We start from the raw sequence: 19,285 nt of genomic DNA, 5'->3' as shown, positions 1-19,285 counted from the left end.
ATGGCGCGCCACGTCAGCAGTTTTATCCTCCTACCTCCCCACCTGCAGTGGGGCGCCCTATGGCGCGCCACATCATCATTTTATTGTTTTGTTTAATTAATTTAACTATTTTCAAATAACAAGTAACGAGTAAATAAAAAACGGTCTAAATAACAAACGGCGAAGTTTTAATAAAAAAAAGTTACATCATTGAACTAATAAAAAAAAACTAAGTCGGATTAATTCCCAACTTCTGATGCAGCTCATCGAGTAACGCCCGAAGATATTCGGCTTCATTGGGGTCGGTACACTTCACAATGAAACCGCGTGCCATCGTCCGTGGTTGATCGTCCGCGACCTCCACAATGGGGCGGACGATGGCGCGGACGATGGCCATCGTCCGCGACCGAAATATAGGGCGCGACTATCGTCCGCGCCCTATGGCGCGCACCCGCAATGGGTGCGGACGATGGATGGCGCGGACGATGCGCGCCATCGGCGTGCCATCGTCCGCCCATTGCGGATGCCCTAAATGCGCGCATCAAATTTAATAACTCTAAACATCGAATTTAATCGAATTTTTCGGTCCTATAAGGTCATCCACAATGTTGTTCCTATACCGTTCCTTAAACTACTATTTGCGGGGCCCACTGTACTTTTTTACTCCATTCCTTAACTAAGGAACGGAACCTGCAACTCTCCGTTCCTTAACCGTTCCTTAAATTACTATTCATTCAATTTCATTTTTTATTTTTATTTCCAACTCAATTCAATTAAAACAAACACTTTAATAAAAAACAAACACACTTTATTAAAAAACACACAACATTAAAACAAAGTTACAACTTAAACTTAAAAAAATAAAAAGCACACAATTAAAATCCTAAAAAAATAAAAGTACACAATTTTAATAATTTCATCTGCCAAAGTTTGCCCAAATGTGCTCAATTAGATCCTGTTGGAGTTGGGTGTGTGCGCTAGAGTCGCATGTCCTTGCATGAATAGATAACCGTTCTTGTATAGACGGATGCGCTCCACTTCGAGACGGACTACTTGCGGTTGAGACAGATGTGTTTGTGAGTGAAATGAGTATGAAATAGGAGTATTTATAGAGTAAATAAATTAAAAATAAATAAATAAATAAATAAATAAATAAATAACGGCCAAAAAAACGGTAACAATGCCGTTGCAATTTTTTTTTATTAAATTCGATTTTTTTAAAAAAAAAATCGAATTATTGCGTCACCGTGACGACGCCCACTCGCGGGGCACGCGTCGAATGGGAGGCCGCCACGTCGCCTCGGCACGTGGCGGAACGCGTCGTGCCGCGTCTCGCGGGAACGGCACCCGGCACGGCACCGGCACGGAATGGCGACGACACGGGCGGCTGCAACGCGTGCCGCCGCGGTTCCGTTCCTCCTGAATGAAATAAGGCACCGCAACGGCACGCGTTGCGGGTGCTCTAATGAGCCAGGCGCTGTCCCACCTGAATGAGCTTACATTTAGAAAGCAAAATCCATTCGTCTGTGCTATAAATAACTCCTTCAACTGCCTCTCTCAACGGTTACTTCTTTCTCCTTCTCTTTCCAACGCTTCTACTGACTTCACATTGATTGACATCGCAATTCTAGAGAGAGAAAACAGCAAGCGCCATGGATTTCAGCTCGTTCCTGACGTCGCTGGGGACGTCCTTCGTCATTTTCCTGGTGCTGATGTTCCTCTTCACGTGGCTCTCCAGGCGCCCCTCCAACCACGTTATCTACTATCCGAATCGGATCATGAGAGGGATGGACCCGTACGAAGGAATCCGCCTCACTCGTAACCCGTTTACTTGGATCAAGGAAGCCGTCTCCTCCACCGAAGCTGACGTCATCAGACATTCCGGCGTTGATGCCGCCGTCTACTTCGTCTTCCTCTCCACCGGTACCGTCTACATTACTGTGAATTATCTCTAAATTGAGGTTTAGAAAATGTAGAATCAGACTAATTAGGAAGGAAGCTGCTATCTAAACAGTATCGTGAACTTCGCTGTGTGATTAATTTTGCTTATGCTTGGTAGTTGGAAATGTAATTGCAAACTGAACATTCACACTCAGGAGCTGGAAATTTGGGGTAGAAGCTAGATCTATCTGTTTTGTGTTCTATTGATGTTTTCCTGTCTAATTTCGTTGTCAATTAGACTGATAAGTTTAGTTTTATACTGTTATTGATGATTGATCTGGTGCAGCATTGGGGATACTGGTTTTCTCGGGGATTCTTCTTCTTCCTGTGCTTCTTCCTATTGCCTATACTGCTAAAAACAAAATAGACGCTAATGAAACCACAAGTGAAGGAACTTTCAATGAACTAGACAAGCTATCCATGGGGCATATTGCAGTTAGTACTATTCCTTCTCTGTTTTTGTTATTGTGGAATGATGTATTTGCTTAATAACACTGAATTGTTGGTGGATAACAGCAAAAAAGCGACCGGTTATGGGCATTTGTGGCAGCTACGTATTGGGTTTCTTTCGTTACGTATTATCTCCTGTGGCGATCGTACAGACATGTTTCAAATATGAGAGCTGAAGCCCTTATGTCGCCTGAAGTGAGAAATGAGCAGTTTGCTGCCCTTGTTCGAGACATACCTGCTCCCGAGAAAGGTCAAAGCATTAACGAACAGGTGGACTCGTATTTTAAGGCAATCTATCCAGATACATATTACAAGGCAATGGTGATCACAAACAATAAAGTGGTACTTGCTTCGACACTCTTTTGTGTCTCTCCATCAATGTTTTGATTCGCCATAGTCTTTCTCTAGGTGTGTGCGTGTTTTCTCACTGGACATTTAATGATCATATCGCGTATTGTAACTTGTCACCTTTTTTTCTCAGGTCAACAAGATTTATGCAGAGTTGGAAGGATACAGAAAGAAGCTTGCGCGTGCAGAAGTCATCTATGCCGAGTCTAAAGGGACTGCTAACCCTGAAGGAACGAGGCCGACTACTAGAGCTGGTTTTATGGAGCTTATAGGTAAAAAGGTTGATGCACTAGAGTACTATGATAAAAAGATCAGAGAGCTGGTTCCAAAGTTAGAATCCGAGCAAAAGATCGCCCTGAAAGACAAACAACAATCTGCAGCTGTGGTTTTCTTCAATAACAGGGTAATTGCAGCAGCCGCTGGACAATGTCTGCATGATACAATGTTGGATAAATGGACAGTCATGGATGCTCCCGAGGCCCGCCAGTTGCTATGGACCAATCTTTCCAAGAATTTCTATGAGAGACTGATTCGGCAATATGTTGTATATTTCGTAGTGTTCCTCACTATCTTCTTTTACATGATACCTATTGGGTTGATTTCAGCGCTGACTACTTTAGCTAACCTGGAGAAGTTGGTCCCCTTCTTGAAACCAGTGCTGGAACAGACTACGATCAGAACAATCCTCGGGGCTTACTTGCCTCAGATTGCGCTTATAATATTCTTGGCACTGCTGCCAAGTTTCTTGTTGTTCCTATCCAAGGCCGAGGGCATACCTTCACAGAGTCATGCGGAAAGGGCCGCCTCCGGGAAGTACTACTATTTCTCGGTGCTGAACATATTCATTGGTGTCACAGTAGGTCACACACTTTTCGATTCGTTCAAAGCTATTGAGGATAATCCAAACAGTGTATTTGATGTACTAGCAGCAAGTCTTCCAGGAAGTGCTACATTCTTCTTGACTTTTGTGGCTTTGAAGTAAGACTCTTTTGCCTTTGTTAACTAGTTGTGGTTTGTTTCTTCTTAGTGAGTTTGTCATTTCTTGCACCTGTTTTTTTTAAAAAAATTCCAAGGGTTCAACGTTGAAAAAATAGGGCTTTTCATGAAAAATCCTTTTATTTTGTACTCATGGTTTACACCATATTCTGAGTTGGCCTGTTCTGGTGAAATTGAACATCATCGCCATAAAATATCTTCGTCTCCATGGCTTGTAGACAGACTCAAATGCGCTACTGACTTTGTGCCTTCAGGTTCTTTGTCGGATATGGGCTTGAGTTGTCACGAATAGTTCCTTTAATAATTTTTCATTTAAAGAAGAAGTATCTCTGCAAGACTGAAGATGAATTGAAAGAAGCTTGGGCTCCGGGAGATCTTAACTATGGGACTAGATTTCCAGATGATATGCTCGTTCTGACAATCGTTCTCTGCTATTCTGTCATAGCCCCGGTAATCCTTCTATTCGGAGTGTTGTACTTTGGTTTGGGATGGCTTGTTCTCCGGAATCAGGTGAATCTCCTCAACCTTCTTCCTTCAAGTTATATATTTGAAATGTGTGTATTTATAGTACTAGAAAAATGCATTGTGCAAATATAGGAAAAAAGTTAGGGATTTAGCTTTATAGATAAAGCATATGACAGTTTTGAAGGATTTTAGATTTGAATATTTGCATAGTTACTTAACACTGGCCTTCCATTTGCCTATATCCCCATCCACAGGTGCTCAAAGTTTACGTGCCTTCATACCAGACCTATGGCCGGATGTGGCCCCACATGTACAACCGCGTTGCAGTATCGTTGCTCTTGTATCAAGCCACGATGGTGGGTTACTTTGGTGCAAAGGAGTTCATCTACACTCCGGTTCTGATCCCACTTCCTATTTTGAGCCTTCTCTTCATATACTTCTGCACGATTAAGTACTACCGCTTCTTCCAGTCGACAGCGCTGGACGTTGCCTGCCGGGAACTGAAGGAGACTCCCAATATGGAAGGCGTGTTCAGGTCATACGTTGCATGTAGCTTGAGTACGGAAAAGACGGCCGAAGTGATTCAGTTTGTAGATGATTTGGCTCACGTTACCAGACCAGGTTCTGCGGTTTGATGTAAGTTACATTGTTTTAGGTTTAGTATCATGCTCTCAGAATTGTCTTAATTTATTGGGTAACAGCATTTTGTTTATATCTAGTGGTAGGAAATTTGTATGCCAGAATATGGTGTGTATTTGTGAAATTTAGGGGCTTCTTGGTATGATGGAATGGTATGAGGAGGGGATGGAAAGAAGGTGAGAATGGAATGACAATTCCATTCCATTCTTGTGCTTGGTAAGCACGAATGGAATTGTTATTCCTTGATTGATTCTATTCCTATGTTTGATAACTACAAATTAATATAGAAATGGAATGGAATGAAATATGAATAATTAATATGTTGATTCTACCAAAAAAAGCACTATACTCACTTCATACACTACAAACACTATTCACATTTCACACATTTCAAGCATCCTATTTTAGAATTTGTGTAGTGTGTGTAGTGTGTGAAGTGTGTGAAGTGTGTGTAGCGTGTGTAGTATGTGTAGTGTGTGAAGTGTGTGTGTGGATTTTTCAATTATAAAATTTTTTTAATTTTTAATTTTATTATAAAATTGTGATGATATTAAATTTAAATATAATATAAAATAATATTTATATAATTTTGTTAAAATTTAAAATAAGAAGAAAGGAAAATGGAATGGTCATTCCTTAGCTATATGGATGGAATGAGTATTCCCATGTGGAATGAAATGGCCATTCCAAAAGGAATGGTGATTCCTAATAAAAAAATGAGTGATGCTAAATGGCCATAATGTGGCCGGCCATAAAGAGTTAATTTAATTCATTTACATGTATAAAAAAATTAGAATTACCGATATAAACTTATATGTGTGTGAATGGACTTGTGAGTTGATACTTATCTTTGAATTCCATTACGTAAAACACATTAATATCACGAATTACTGTATACGTTGAGCAACAATCAAGAAATGACAGTAGTAATAAGTTGAGCAAAAACTACGAAATAGCAACACTAACATGTTGAGCAACATATAATGAAGATGATATAAAAGTAAAATCAAGTAGTATTAAACCAAAAATTTGAAAAAAAAATTAATTTTTTTTGTTATTTAATTAATTTATGGTTGGCCATAATGTGGCCGCATAGCATTATTTTAAAAAAATTTACCAAGCAAAGGAATGGAATGGAGGTAGGAATGACATTCCATTCCCCCATTCTGTTCCACCATACCAAGAAGGACCTAAGAGAAAAAATGATCTCTTTTTTCTTGATTATTATGGTCTCTGTTTTTTAATTCACATTTTTTATGGGAAACAATGTATATTCAAATTTGTAACTGTTAACTATACTTCTAAAATGTTACAAGTCCAAGATGTTTTACATTCATATTTCCAGCTACTAAGAGCATCCACATCCGTGCTCTTGCTAACGAGCACGGATGTGGGCCCGGACCCACTTTTACTCCATGCTCTTAGGCAAGAGCAGAACACCCATATCCATGCTCTTCCGCAAAGACATGCTCAAGGGTCTCACCATTCTATTATTCAATTTAAATAAAAATATTTCCACAATATTAAAATGTATTAAAAATAACCGAAATAATATTACAAATTACAAAAAAAATAAAAATTACATAATTAAAACCTTAAAAATTAAAATTTTCTTCATTAAAGTCTTAAAAATTAAAAATTACATAATTTAAATCCTAAAAATTAAAAATTACATAATTAAATTCATAAAATTAAAAAAACCCACTACTCGTGGCCGAATTTTGCCCAAATGGATGATGAATGTGTGTATTTATAGATGATTTTGGGATTAATTTTTTTAAAAAAAATCAAAAATGGTAATAAAATCTGTATATTTTTGGGAATCCAAAAATATAATTTTTTAATTTATTGTATTATTTTCGATTTTTAAAAAAAAAGAAAAAAAATACCAACGGCAAATAGAAAAGCGCCACATCGCTCTGCTCGCTGGCACAGACGTGCTCTTAGCTAAGAGCAGCGCCTTGCCAGCGGCAAGAGCGCAGCGGTAGACAGCGGTGCCATGTTGCTGGCACCGACGGACAGCAGTGTGCTCTCCGCTGTAGATGCTCTAATTCTTCATGACTCTACTATTAATATATTCTCCCTCTGTCCTAATTTATTCGGCTCCTTTTGTCGTTTTTGATTGTCCCAACTTAATAGACTGATTTCATTTTAACATTTATAAAACAATTACAAATTTGGGCCTCGTGAAAGTCCATCGTTGTTCCTAAAGGATCATTGGACCACCCTTACCAATGTTTTTAGGCACAACATAAAAGATTGAATTTTCATATAATAATAATAATTTAAGATGCTCTTTAATTTTTAATTTTTAATTTTTAATGTATGTATACTTAATTAATTATAAATAAAATTCTAGCCCTGTAATCCAAATTTTGTGGGAAAACTAATCTTTCGAAGTTGATTAGATGTCTCCAATAAAATACTTTACTTAAGTAGTATTGCTCGTTTATTTGATTGGATAATAATTATTTATGCTTTAGCGCTCAAGTTGTTATAGAACAAATATTTCGATTGCTGTAGATTGATAATTTAATTACAGACTTTTTTTTTACTAAAGAGCTTGTTTGTTTATGAAAAAAAAAGTACTAATACTGCGGAAACTATAATTTTTGAACTACGATTCCAGAAAATATGACTTATGAAATATCAAGATAAGTTGTTATGATTCCAAATTTAAATGGATCAATTAAATTTAGTCAACTATTTGACATAATAATTGCAGTGATTAAAATTTTAACTGAGATCATTACAATAACAATAAGATGAGTCGGAATTTTTAAATTACATAAAATTTCTAGTTATTAATTGATAATAATAATAATAATTAGAAATATGATCTATAATTTTAGAATTACATTAAGATTCTCCTAGTAAATTATTACTAACTGCCAACATAATAATAATGATAATAAAATTCATGATTTTGTAAAATTACACTAAGATTTGCTAAATAGATCAAATAAAAAGTTTTCCAAATACATAAAAAAGCACTTTTTCACATAGTTACACCATGACATTCAAACAAAGAGCGAATCATAATGACTTGATCGCCGGAGCTTTGCAGACAAGCCACCGCTGCTGTATTATGCAGTCGGTGTGAAATTGGAGACATCTTGCGGCAGAGTTAACAGACCAGACCCTGATCAGCAACCCACAACATGATTTCAACAGTAATGTGCACCAAACTTGGATTTCTTCCATGCTCCATGGCCACCATATATAATACTGCTTCAGATTGAAGAGCACGGATCCTAGAAATGAAATATGACTCAAATAACTTGGGACAAAGGGAGTAATTAATATTTTTATAGTTGAACTAAAACACAATAAATTTGAAATGAAAGAAAGTTAAGTGGAGTAGAAGAGCTTGAGATGCAAGTGTTGGAAAGACAAAAAAACATAAAGAGCCATCCTCATTTATTGGACTTGAGTTCCAAAACAATGTAGAGTTCCAAGTGTGTAATTTCAATCTCATTTATTGGGGTTCTTGAAGGGTCTCATTTATCCCTATAAATATTAGGATAATGAGCAAATGTAAATAATACAAGACAATAATAATACAAACTTTTTCATCCCCTTATTCGGTTCTTCATGGCATCAAGAGCAGGAGAGATTCTGGCTCAGAAATCTTTCATCATAGCCTAACCAATTCTCGACCAAGAAACCAAATCAAACACAATACCAATCCTTACCCTTATACACAAATATGTCAGACTCAGAGGAGGAGAAACCTACAACCGAGTCCAGATTAAGAACGACCAGGAATGTTACCGTGGCGTTCAAACTGAACGGGAAGAACTACCCGTTGTGGTCACGACTAATGAAAGTCGCGATAGGGAGTAGAAGGGGATACTCCCATATCACCGACGAACCACCCGAACCAGATAGCAAGGGATACCGCGAGTGGGAGGAGACTGATCTCGTGGTTTTCTCATGGATAGTCGACAATATCGAAACTGATATTCTCGCTGATTTTGCCCATCATCAGACGTCCAAGGCATTGTGGGACAACTTACAGGTCACCTACGAGAGCAAGGCTGACCCGTACCTCGTATATAACCTGGAAGACAAGGTAATCTCAATTAGACAGGGAGATATGGATATCGAAACATATTACCGTCGAATCCACGGTTTGTGGGTGAGTATCGACAGAACCCAAAAATCGCCAATAACGTGCTGTGATAAAGGAGTTAGGCAGTTCCGACAATTCTCAAGCGAGAAAAGACTAATCAAATTTCTCACCGGATTAAATGAGGAATTCGACGGGATTCGGCGTGACATACTCAAGCTGGAGCCGTACCCCTCAGTCGAAGAGGCCTACGGGATTGTGAAGAGGGAGGCGGCTCGACGGAAGATCATGCCACCGGCGTCCCCTTCGCTCACCGGAGACCTCTCTAGCGCGGGAAGCGCCGATGCATCATCGGGGGAGATAGGTTACGGATTTGGAGCGCAAAGAGACCGACCAACCAACCGGAACGGACCACGACCGCCACCTGCCGGAGGAGCCAGCCACCAGACCGGAGCAAAACAGGACAAGAGCAAGCTTTGGTGCTCCCACTGTGGGAAAAACAAACACACAAGGGAGAGTTGCTTTCTACGGGTGGGATACCCGGAATGGTGGGACGAGAGGCAGAGAGCACGGGCCCAGACGAAGTTCGCCGCCGCCAACATCGCGGAAATGGAACAGAGGCAGAACACCCCAATTGCTCAGCGAGATGGAGCAATTAGCGACGGGAACAAACGAAATAACACCCATCTTCTCGGAATCAATGCTGGAGGAGGCGGCGAACACAACGGCGGCGGCGGAGGCGGTGGAATCCGGGTCGGAAATTTTGTGGAAAGAACTAGAGCAGGGGAGGCGACGAATTGGGGAGGCGGCGGGATTAATGGAGGTAAAGGGTTTGGTCACCCACCAAACCCTTCTAATTTGATGCATTTTCATTTTAGTCCTCCATGTTTACCCAAATTAAGTCAGACACCCCAGTCTAGAAATAAGCCACCTAACTTGTTGAAATATGATAAGTCCCCCACGAAAATTGATAATATCAAATCAGCCCTAGAAAATGATACAATGAGGATCAGAAATCGTTTTGCACCTCTGATAAATATTTCCGCTGCATTTAATGTGCAAAATGGTGATAGAATAAATAGGAAGGGTTGGATTTTTGATTGTGGTGCTACAGATACTATGACTCCGGAGAGAGCTGATTTTATTGATTTTGGGGAAATTACTGAAACTTTTATTCGGACTGCAAATGGGGAACTAATTACAGTGGCCGGGACTGGAACTATTGAGATTTCACCAAATCTTCGATTGTCAAACTGCTTATTTGTTCCAAGTTTATCCCAGAGATTGATGTCTGTAAGTCATGTGACAAGAGAGTTGAACTGTACACTCCTAATGCATCCGAGTTTTTGCATTTTGCAGGATATTCGGACGAGGAAGATCGTTGGGCGTGGCACTGAGAACCAAGGACTCTACTACGTGGATGGGGTAGCTCAACATGGTAGTGCGATGCTGGCTCACGGATCCACGAAAGAAGAGGCTTGGTTGTGGCACAGAAGACTAGGACATCCTTCCCCTGGTTATTTTAAGCTTTTGTTTCCTGATTTTGCACTTCCTAAAACTTTTTCTTGTGAGACATGTGTTTTGGCCAAGAGCCACAGACAATCTTTCAAACCCTCAGATACTCGTATGAAATTTATGTTTGATCTAGTGCATGCTGATGTTTGGGGTCCTGCACCTGTTATTGGGGGGAATGGTTACAAATATTTTGTTGCCTTTATTGATGATTGCACTAGGATGATGTGGATTTATTTTTTAAAACACAAATCTGAGGTGACCGATAAATTTATCTTTTTCTTCAATATGATTCAAACTCAGTTCCAAACCACCATAAAAATCCTTCGGTCAGATAATGGTAGGGAATTTGTTAACAACACTATGTCTGAATTTTTTAGAAAGAAAGGTCTTATTCACCAAACATCATGTGCTTATACACCAGAACAAAACGGGGTGGCTGAGAGAAAAAACCGTACCCTCCTAGAAGTTACTCGTGCCCTTATGATTGAATCTAAAGTTCCAACCTTTCTTTGGCCTGAAGCTATAGCAACCTCCGTCTACCTTATCAACAGATTGCCAACAAAAATCCTAAACAAAAAAACTCCCCTTGATGTTCTCTCCACCCAAGCCAAAATACCCGAATCCCTTAGCATGACACCAAAAGTCTTTGGATGTACAGTTTATGTCCACATTCCTAAACACGAGAGAACCAAATTCTCCCCTTGTGCAACCAAATGCGTCTTTGTTGGGTATGGGGTAAACCAGAAAGGGTACAGATGCTTTGATCCGTCCACTAAGAAAATTGTCACTACCATAAACTGCAATTTCCTGGAAACTGAGTTCTTCTACCCACACCACCTTAGCAGTCAGGGGGAGAAAAATCCTAAAATTGATCATGGGGACTCTCTAAGTTGGTTTGTGCTATCTCCAAATCCTTCTATTGAGGATCAAACAGAGGCAGTTGTCACTACCGCCGAGCACGCCCCTCCACAAGAGTCTCCTCGTCCATTGCCTCCCGATCCTCCTCCAAGAATATCCAAGGTAAATCCCGAATCTGAGACTGAGGAGATTATTACAGTTGTTACTAACAATGCAGAAGATGTGGATAACACTGTGGATAGTGACACTGGGAGATACATTCTTCCGCCTAGGAGCACTCGAGGCATTCCCCCGAAAAGGTACTCTCCCGAGAAGATTGGTGCAAAGAGCAGATATGGAGTGGCAAACTTTGTACAGGGAAATCTGACTAAAATGGCTCGAGCTTTTGAAGCGGCACTCTATGAGGAAGAGGAAATCCCACAGACTGCAGAAGAGGCAATGAAGCATAAACATTGGAGGGAAGCCATGTTCACTGAAATGAAAGCGTTGATGAAGAATAATACCTGGGTGAAGGGAGAGCTACCAAAAGGAGTCAAAGCAGTGGGGTGTAGATGGGTGTTTACTATCAAACGGAGACCAGATGGTTCAGTCGAAATATATAAGGCACGACTTGTAGCAAAGGGATACACTCAGACATACGGGGTTGATTATGCTGAGACTTTTTCGCCAGTAGCAAAGATCAACACAGTCAGGGTACTATTCTCAATCGCGGCAAACAAAGATTGGCCACTCCACCAGTTTGACGTGACGAATGCCTTTCTGCATGGGGAACTACCTAAACCAATCTTCATGGTCCCCCCTCCGGGATTTGGAAATGAATTTCAGCCTGGAGAAGTATGCAAGCTCCAGAAGACATTGTACGGACTTAAGCAATCCCCAAGGGCCTGGTTCAGTCGATTCACTGAAGTAATGAAGAAGTATGATTACCAGCAGAGCAACTCAGATCACACGTTGTTCATAAAAAAGAAGAATGGGAAAATCACGTGTCTTATCGTCTATGTGGACGACATGATCATCACCGGAGACGATGAAGAAGAGATCGGTGAATTGAGGAAGAACTTGTTCAAAGAATTTGAGATGAAGGATCTGGGTCGTCTCAAGTATTTTCTAGGAATTGAAGTTCTGAGATCAGAAAAGGGAATCTTCATCAATCAGAGAAAGTACATCCTCGATCTGTTAGCAGAAGTGGGAATGGTAGACTGTAGGCCAGCAGACACTCCAATGATACAGAATCACGTATTACAGATAGTGGAAGGAGCAACGCTCACAGACAGGGGGAGATATCAAAGGCTGGTAGGTAAGCTCATTTACCTCTCTCATACTAGGCCCGACATAGCATATGCTGTGGGAGTTGTAAGTCAGTTCATGCACTCACCACAAGAAGATCATTGGGAAGCAGCTCTCCGAATTGTACGATATTTGAAAGGTACTGCGGAACATGGGGTGTTGTTTGAGAAACATGGACACTTGGAAATCAGTGGCTTCACTGATGCAGATTGGGCAGGGAACCCAAATGACCGAAAGTCCACGGCAGGGTACTTTACGCTAGTTGGAGGAAATCTTGTTACTTGGAGGAGTAAGAAGCAAAAGGTAATTGCACTCTCAAGCGCGGAAGCTGAGTTCCGTGGAATCAAAAGTGGCCTCACCGAGATATTGTGGCTAAGGAAGCTCATGACAGAGCTTGATCTGTATGTACCAAAACCATGTAGACTGTTCTGCGACAACAAAGCTGCGATTAGCATCTCTGAGAATCCAGTTCAGCATGATAGAACTAAGCACGTGGAAGTTGACAGACACTTCATCAAGGAGAAAATTGAAGCCCGGATTGTCGAGTTTCCATATGTGAAGTCAGAAGATCAGTTGGCAGACATTTTAACCAAGGCGGTGAATTCCAAATCATTCAAGGAAGTATTGAGCAAGTTAAGTATCGGAAACCCCGTTACTTAACTTGAGGGGGAGTGTTGGAAAGACAAAAAAACATAAAGAGACGTCCTCATTTATTGGAGTTGAGTTCCAAAACAGTGTAGAGTTCCCAAATGTGTAGTTCCAATCTCATTTATTGGGGTTCTTGAAGGGTCTCATTTATCCCTATAAATATTAGGATAATGAGCAAATGTAAATAATACAAGACAATAATAATACAAACTTTTTCATCCCCTTATTCGGTTCTTCAGCAAGTAGCAGATGAATGGATGTTATTAGCAACTGATGAGATGCAGTGACAGATTAGTAAGTACTGCTGGTGAGACCCTCTTCTTCAACCTCGTTCTTGAAGCTCTCCACTCGTCACCCTGGATAGAAATTCATGGGTTCCATCCTAAAACCAATTGGTGATAAGAGGAGAGGCCCATAAGACTTATATAGTGGATTAAGCTCATATAGTGGATTAAGCTCTGGTGATAAGAGGAGAGGCCCATGAGACTTATATAGTGGATTAAGCTCATATAGTGGATTAAGCTCTTTGTGTACACCGATGTGAGATATTATTATATTCATTTTTATGTTTCAATTGCCAACACCCTCCCTCAAACCCTTCAAGGTGAATCTTGGAGGGGTTGGACTTTTTTATGATCGATTGGACAATCGGCCCAATCTTTTTTTCGATGGGTTGGACCACTGGCCCAAATTTTCAGCCCAGTTATACTGCTGGGTCAGTCAATTTTTTTTTCGGTTTCAGCTCAGATATACTGATGGGTCAGTTAAATATGACCCACAGTCGGCGACCCGCTCTGATACCATGATAGAAATCTGTGGGTTCCATCCTAAAACCAATTGGTGATAAGAGGAGAGACCCATGAGACTTATATAGTGAATTAAGCTCTTTGTGTACACCGATGTGAGATATTATTATATTCATTTTTATGTTTCAATTGCCAACAACCCTGACCACCAAGTCGTAGCCTTCAAAGTGCATGACCTTAAGACTAACTCCATCATGTGCCGCTGCTTGATCCCAACCGTACATCACCTCTAACTCCTCCGCGCTCACTGGCCACCGTAAAATCGCTACCGCCTCAAGAGTATATGTCTGTTCCATCGCCTTTGATTTTGGTATGAAATTTGATAGAGAAAGAGAAGCTTTAGGGTTTTGAGAAGTGTGACAATTTGAAGATATATAAGGTTGCTTTAGCTCAAATTAAATTAATAACTTGGGAAGAATATCTGATTTTGTGTTTTCATGATATGAAAACTAACTTTTGTTTCTATAATTGAAATTGAATTTTGATTTTTCAGGTGGATTCTATCTGATGGCGATACTTTCCTTATTTATAATAATATATATTAAGCATAATTTATTATTCAAAGTGTGACGAAATTATTGGAAGGCCATATCTTACAAAACAAATTTTGAAATAAAAAAAATTAAAAAATTTTTAATATGGAAGGAAATTTATAATAGCCAATGCCGGTCAAGGAGAGAGAGAGGATATGTGTCGATCGAAAAGATTGCGTATAACTAAATCATTGAAATTACCATAACTGAAAGTGTTTTCTCTTAAATTCGTACTAAATTTTTGTTACTAACTGACGTCTTTTGATGATGATTTGTTGTTTAGTAGTGTTTGGATTTGGATTTGTTAATGTCAAAGTCGATATACATTTTCCTTATTTATTATATCAAGATTAATTAAATCAAACCATCAACTTATCTTAACGCCATAATGCCATAGTAGTATTTATTCTACTAAAACAAATCAGATATAAAAAAAATACTATGTAACTTTTAGTCGCAGATTGCCTTATTTTTTATAAAAAAAGATTATAACTATATAGTGTTTTATGTTTATTTTTAATAATCATATTTATTCAAAAATTAAACTACTTTTCAATGCCATCAAACATAGAAATTGTATGAAAATATACGCAAGAATAACGGAGAGCTAGGATTTTGACATTGAAAATTTAAGTAAAAGAGACGTGGTAAGGATCCTTTATATTTTTCCTCATTCTTTTTTTACATAATTTGATTAATCTATAGAATATCAAACATATGTATTGTTGGATAAAAACATGACTTTGATCGAAGCGCATATAATTGTATTAATACATCCCTCAACAAATCCAAGAATCGATGAAACAATAAGATTAAATCGTTTAGTTCAAAGAATTACTATTACATTAGCAATAAAAGTTGCCAAATTCAAAAAAAAAAATGTTGGTATTAATTCGTCAATTGATACTAAGAGAGTCTAGCATTAAGTGAAGTGGCTCCTTGATTGCTGTGGCTTTGCAGAGCGGGCAGAAGTTCTTGCCGCGGACGAGCCACCTCCGAACGAAACTCGTGCCCGCAATCCAAACTAGTCACGGATCCACGGTACAGATCATCGAGGCATATGCAACAAACTTCTTCTTCATGTTGATCCGTATCGTCGCAGCGGCGTGTCTTGGAGCCGGAGAGAACGTCGTCTTCGGGCGAATCCACGTGGTCGTCGGTGTTGGTAACGGTCCAGACGCGGATATGCAAACTTTAGCAAATGGGAAGAAAGGAAGAGAAGCCGGGAGGAGGGGTGGCTTCAAAAGGCAATATCTCAACGATAGTTCCTTCATGCTCCTCCATGGCCACCATAAAATTACTTCCGATTCAAACCTAATTATTTTGGTAAGTATCTGATTTTGCGTTTTGATTATGGAAAATTTTGTTATCGATTAGCTTTGGGAAATCAAACAAACAAAATAAACGAATCTTCTGTTTAGATTAGAAATACTAAACAAACTAGGAGTACTTATTTTATTTAATTGCGAAAAATAATGCTCCTTTTCGATATTGATATAGAGTTTGATGGGTGTTGTGACTGCACTACGGACATGCATGTTGCCCAGATGTACTCTGATGAATCCGCGAATTTCTGATGTTGGTAAATGCTGGTAGAGAATAAAGACTACGACACAATGAATTTACGTGGTTCGATTTACTGAAGTAAATCTACGTCCACGGGAAGAAGGGAGAGCAAGATTGTATTGCTTGATCTGGGATTACAGCTTACAACACAGACTTGCTATATGCTATTTTATCTCTAGAGAGCTTAACCTTTTTCTATCTGATCTAAGTTCTATTTATACATTGAACTAAGATCGTGGCTTGCATCACCACCCTAAGTCGTGGATGTCGTGTAGGTCATGGCCTAAGATCGTGGATGTAGCGTAGGTCATGGCCTACGATCGTGGCCTGAGTTGACACCACGTGGTAGTGGGTGTGTTGGAAGTTGTGGAAATCCTGTATGGGTCCACTAACTCCTTGTTCGGTCGAATACTGAGACCGAACTGCTTTGGTTGCCGATCTGAGAGTAGAGCTTGATGCCGACCTGAGAGCAGAGCTTGATTGGTTGTCTTTTACCGAGCTGTAGGCTGAGGCCGAACTCTTTGGTAATGCCGAACTCATACTCTTCCTTGGGCTTTGGGCTGATGGGCCGTCACTGCTGTTGGGCTTGTTTAGTCCGTACCCCATCACTACCCCCCCCCGAAAAACGAAGTGAATCACTTCGGCGAAGCGAGTCACTTCGGCATTCTGGATAAAGGTACGGGGTAAGTTGATGTTTGTCCTTGGTCTTATGAAGTAAACTCTTCTTTGACCGGACTTGGTTTGTGTCCTAATTTGGCGAGTTTTATCGCTCGGATCGGACTTTCCGTTGTCCTAATTTGGGGATCGGACTTTCCCTTGTCCTAATTCGGCGAGTTTTATCGCGTGGATCGGACTTTCCCTTGTCCTAATTCAGGCAAGTTTTATCGCGTGAATCGGACTTTTGTTGCAGTTCGTTTCAGACGAAGTGCTTGATTCTTAAGCTGAATTGTGGTCTTGTATCCTCTTTAGAAGCTTGGACTTCACAATCGTTGGCTTATTGCAGTTCGTTTCAGACGAACTGCTTGTTTAAGCTGAATTGTGGTCTTGTATCCTCTTTAGAAGCTTTGACTTCACAATCGTTGGCTTATTGCAGTTCGTTTCAGACGAACTGCTTGTTTAAGCTGAATTGTGGTCTTGTATCCTCTTTAGAAGCTTTGACTCACAATCGTTGGCTTGTATATGTTCTAAGAAGGGGATCAGCCTTCGAAGAACAAGATACCTCAGTAACATTTGTAAGAGACGACACGCACAGAGACAGACAAAACACACAGACAAAACGCACAGAGACGAACAAAGACCAAGCAAACCAAAGAAAGCACATTGACCGAACAGGACTCAAGACTGACTGACCGGACTGTCTCTTACAAATGGAACTTCTTGAGGTTGGAAATGTGCCATGTTCGGGGTACCTGTTCTCCTGACATGTGAGCCAATTTGTAAGACCCTTTGCCGAGGACTTCTGACACCCGATACGGACCTTCCCATGTGGGTTCGAGCTTGCCCAGCTTTTCTGCTCGGCTTACTTCGTTGTTTCTCAAGACGAGATCTCCCACTTGAAATTGCAGCTTCTTCACCCTTTGGTTGTAATACCGGGCTACTTGCTCCTTGTACTTGGCTGCTTTTATGCATGCCAATTCTCTTCTTTCTTCGGCAAGATCTAGCTCGGCTCTCAGTCCGTCGTCATTCATTTCTGCTGAGAAATTTAGAGTTCGGGGACTGGGTATGCCGATCTCCACCGGAATCACGGCTTCAGTGCCGTACACAAGACTGTACGGAGTTTCACCGTTGGAGGTTGTGGGTGTAGTTCGGTAGGACCATAGGACTTGAGGGAGATTTTCTACCCATTGTCCTTTGGCTTGTTCTAACCGAGCTTTTAACCCTTTCACCAGGATACGATTTGTTACCTCCGTTTGTCCGTTTGCTTGTGGATGAGAGACCGAAGTGAACCGCTGTTGAATATTCAGCTCTTGGCACCAATTCTTGAACGTCTTGTCGGTGAACTGAGTCCCGTTATCCGAGATGAGGATGTGGGGTATGCCAAATCGGCACACTATGTTCTTCCAGACGAAATCCAATGCCTTCGAGCTCGTTATCGTAGCTAATGGTTCAGCTTCCACCCACTTCGTAAAGTAGTCCACGGCAACGATTAGGAATTTTATTTGCCGAGGAGCTTGTGGTAGTGGTCCTACTATGTCTATACCCCATTGCATAAAAGGCCAAGGGCTTTGCATAGTGGATAGATCGGTCTGCGGCATCCTTGGGATATTTGCATGGATTTGGCACTTCGGGCATGTCTTGACGAGCTGCACTGCTTCTTGTACCAAAGTTGGCCAATAATATCCCCATCTTAGAACTTTTTTAGCTAAAGCTCTAGCTCCGATGTGGCTGCCGCACGATCCTTCATGAACTTCTCTGAGGATGTAGTCCGTCTCTTCTGGCCCTATACATCGTAATAACGGCTGAAGGTAGGACTTTCTGTATAAGACTCCTCCATGAAGTTCGTACCGAAGTGCTCGGCATGTGATTTTCCGAGCTTCTCTCTTATCCTCGGGCAGTTGTCCTTGATCTAGATACTGTAAGATCGGCGTCATCCAGTTCGGCGAGCTGGTTACTGAATGTACCTCAGCTTCATCAATGCTTCGATGCATCAATTCCTCCACCTTTGAGCTTGGACATGCGGCTAACTTACTTAAAGTATCTGCTCGGCTGTTTTCTGCTCTGGGAATGCGGATTATCCGAAGATAAGAGAAACTTCGGCTAATGCTTTGCGCTTTGTCTAAATATTTCCTCATTCTCTCATCACGGGCTTCACTTGTACCCAACATGTGATTCACTATGACTTGTGAATCACAATGGATTTTGATAGACTTGATACATAGACTTTGCGCTAGCTGGAGTCCGGCAAGGAGGGCTTCGTATTCGGCTTCGTTATTAGTGGTTGGGAATGAGAACCGAAGTGAATAGGTTACCTCGTGTCCATCGGGAGCGATAAGCAGAATACCAGCTCCACTTCCCGTTTTATTCGAAGCTCCATCTACGAATCCGCTCCAGCAGTCCGGCGGCTCTTCTTCGGATTCCAAGGGCTGTGCTAGTTCGGCATTGGCAGAATTTTTCTGTTCGGCAATGACAGGGATTGCTTGATCGAACTTGGCCTCTGCAAGAAAATCTGCCAAGGCTTGTCC

At 40.7% G+C, this 19,285-nt stretch overlaps 1 protein-coding gene across 1 annotated transcript; it reads left to right on the top strand.

Annotated features, from left to right (window-relative positions):
• The first annotated feature begins 1,534 nt into the window (after positions 1-1,534).
• Positions 1,535-5,136, top strand: LOC121757986 (CSC1-like protein ERD4). The gene is made up of 6 exons (XM_042153431.1): positions 1,535-1,902; positions 2,207-2,355; positions 2,437-2,712; positions 2,852-3,696; positions 3,969-4,224; positions 4,434-5,136. The coding sequence occupies exons 1-6, from the start codon at positions 1,632-1,634 to the stop codon at positions 4,812-4,814; spliced, it is 2,178 nt and encodes a 725-aa protein (XP_042009365.1). The 5' UTR covers positions 1,535-1,631; the 3' UTR covers positions 4,815-5,136.
• Positions 5,137-19,285: the final 14,149 nt, after the last annotated feature.

The sequence above is a fragment of the Salvia splendens genome, chromosome 12, assembly GCF_004379255.2.
Source record: "Salvia splendens isolate huo1 chromosome 12, SspV2, whole genome shotgun sequence".
In the NCBI taxonomy this organism is placed as follows: Eukaryota; Viridiplantae; Streptophyta; class Magnoliopsida; order Lamiales; family Lamiaceae; genus Salvia; species Salvia splendens.
This window is presented reverse-complemented; position numbering and strand designations above follow the sequence as displayed.

What these genes read in the sequence shown, in the direction of transcription:
- LOC121757986 (XM_042153431.1), top strand. Translation starts at nt 1,632, where the DNA reads ATGGATTTCAGCTCGTTCCTGACGTCGCTGGGGACGTCCTTCGTCATT. An exon ending in TATCCATGGGGCATATTGCA is followed by an intron (nt 2,356 to 2,436) that starts GTTAGTACTATT and finishes GGTGGATAACAG; the next exon opens with CAAAAAAGCGACCGGTTATG. An exon ending in GGCTTGTTCTCCGGAATCAG is followed by an intron (nt 4,225 to 4,433) that starts GTGAATCTCCTC and finishes CCCCATCCACAG; the next exon opens with GTGCTCAAAGTTTACGTGCC.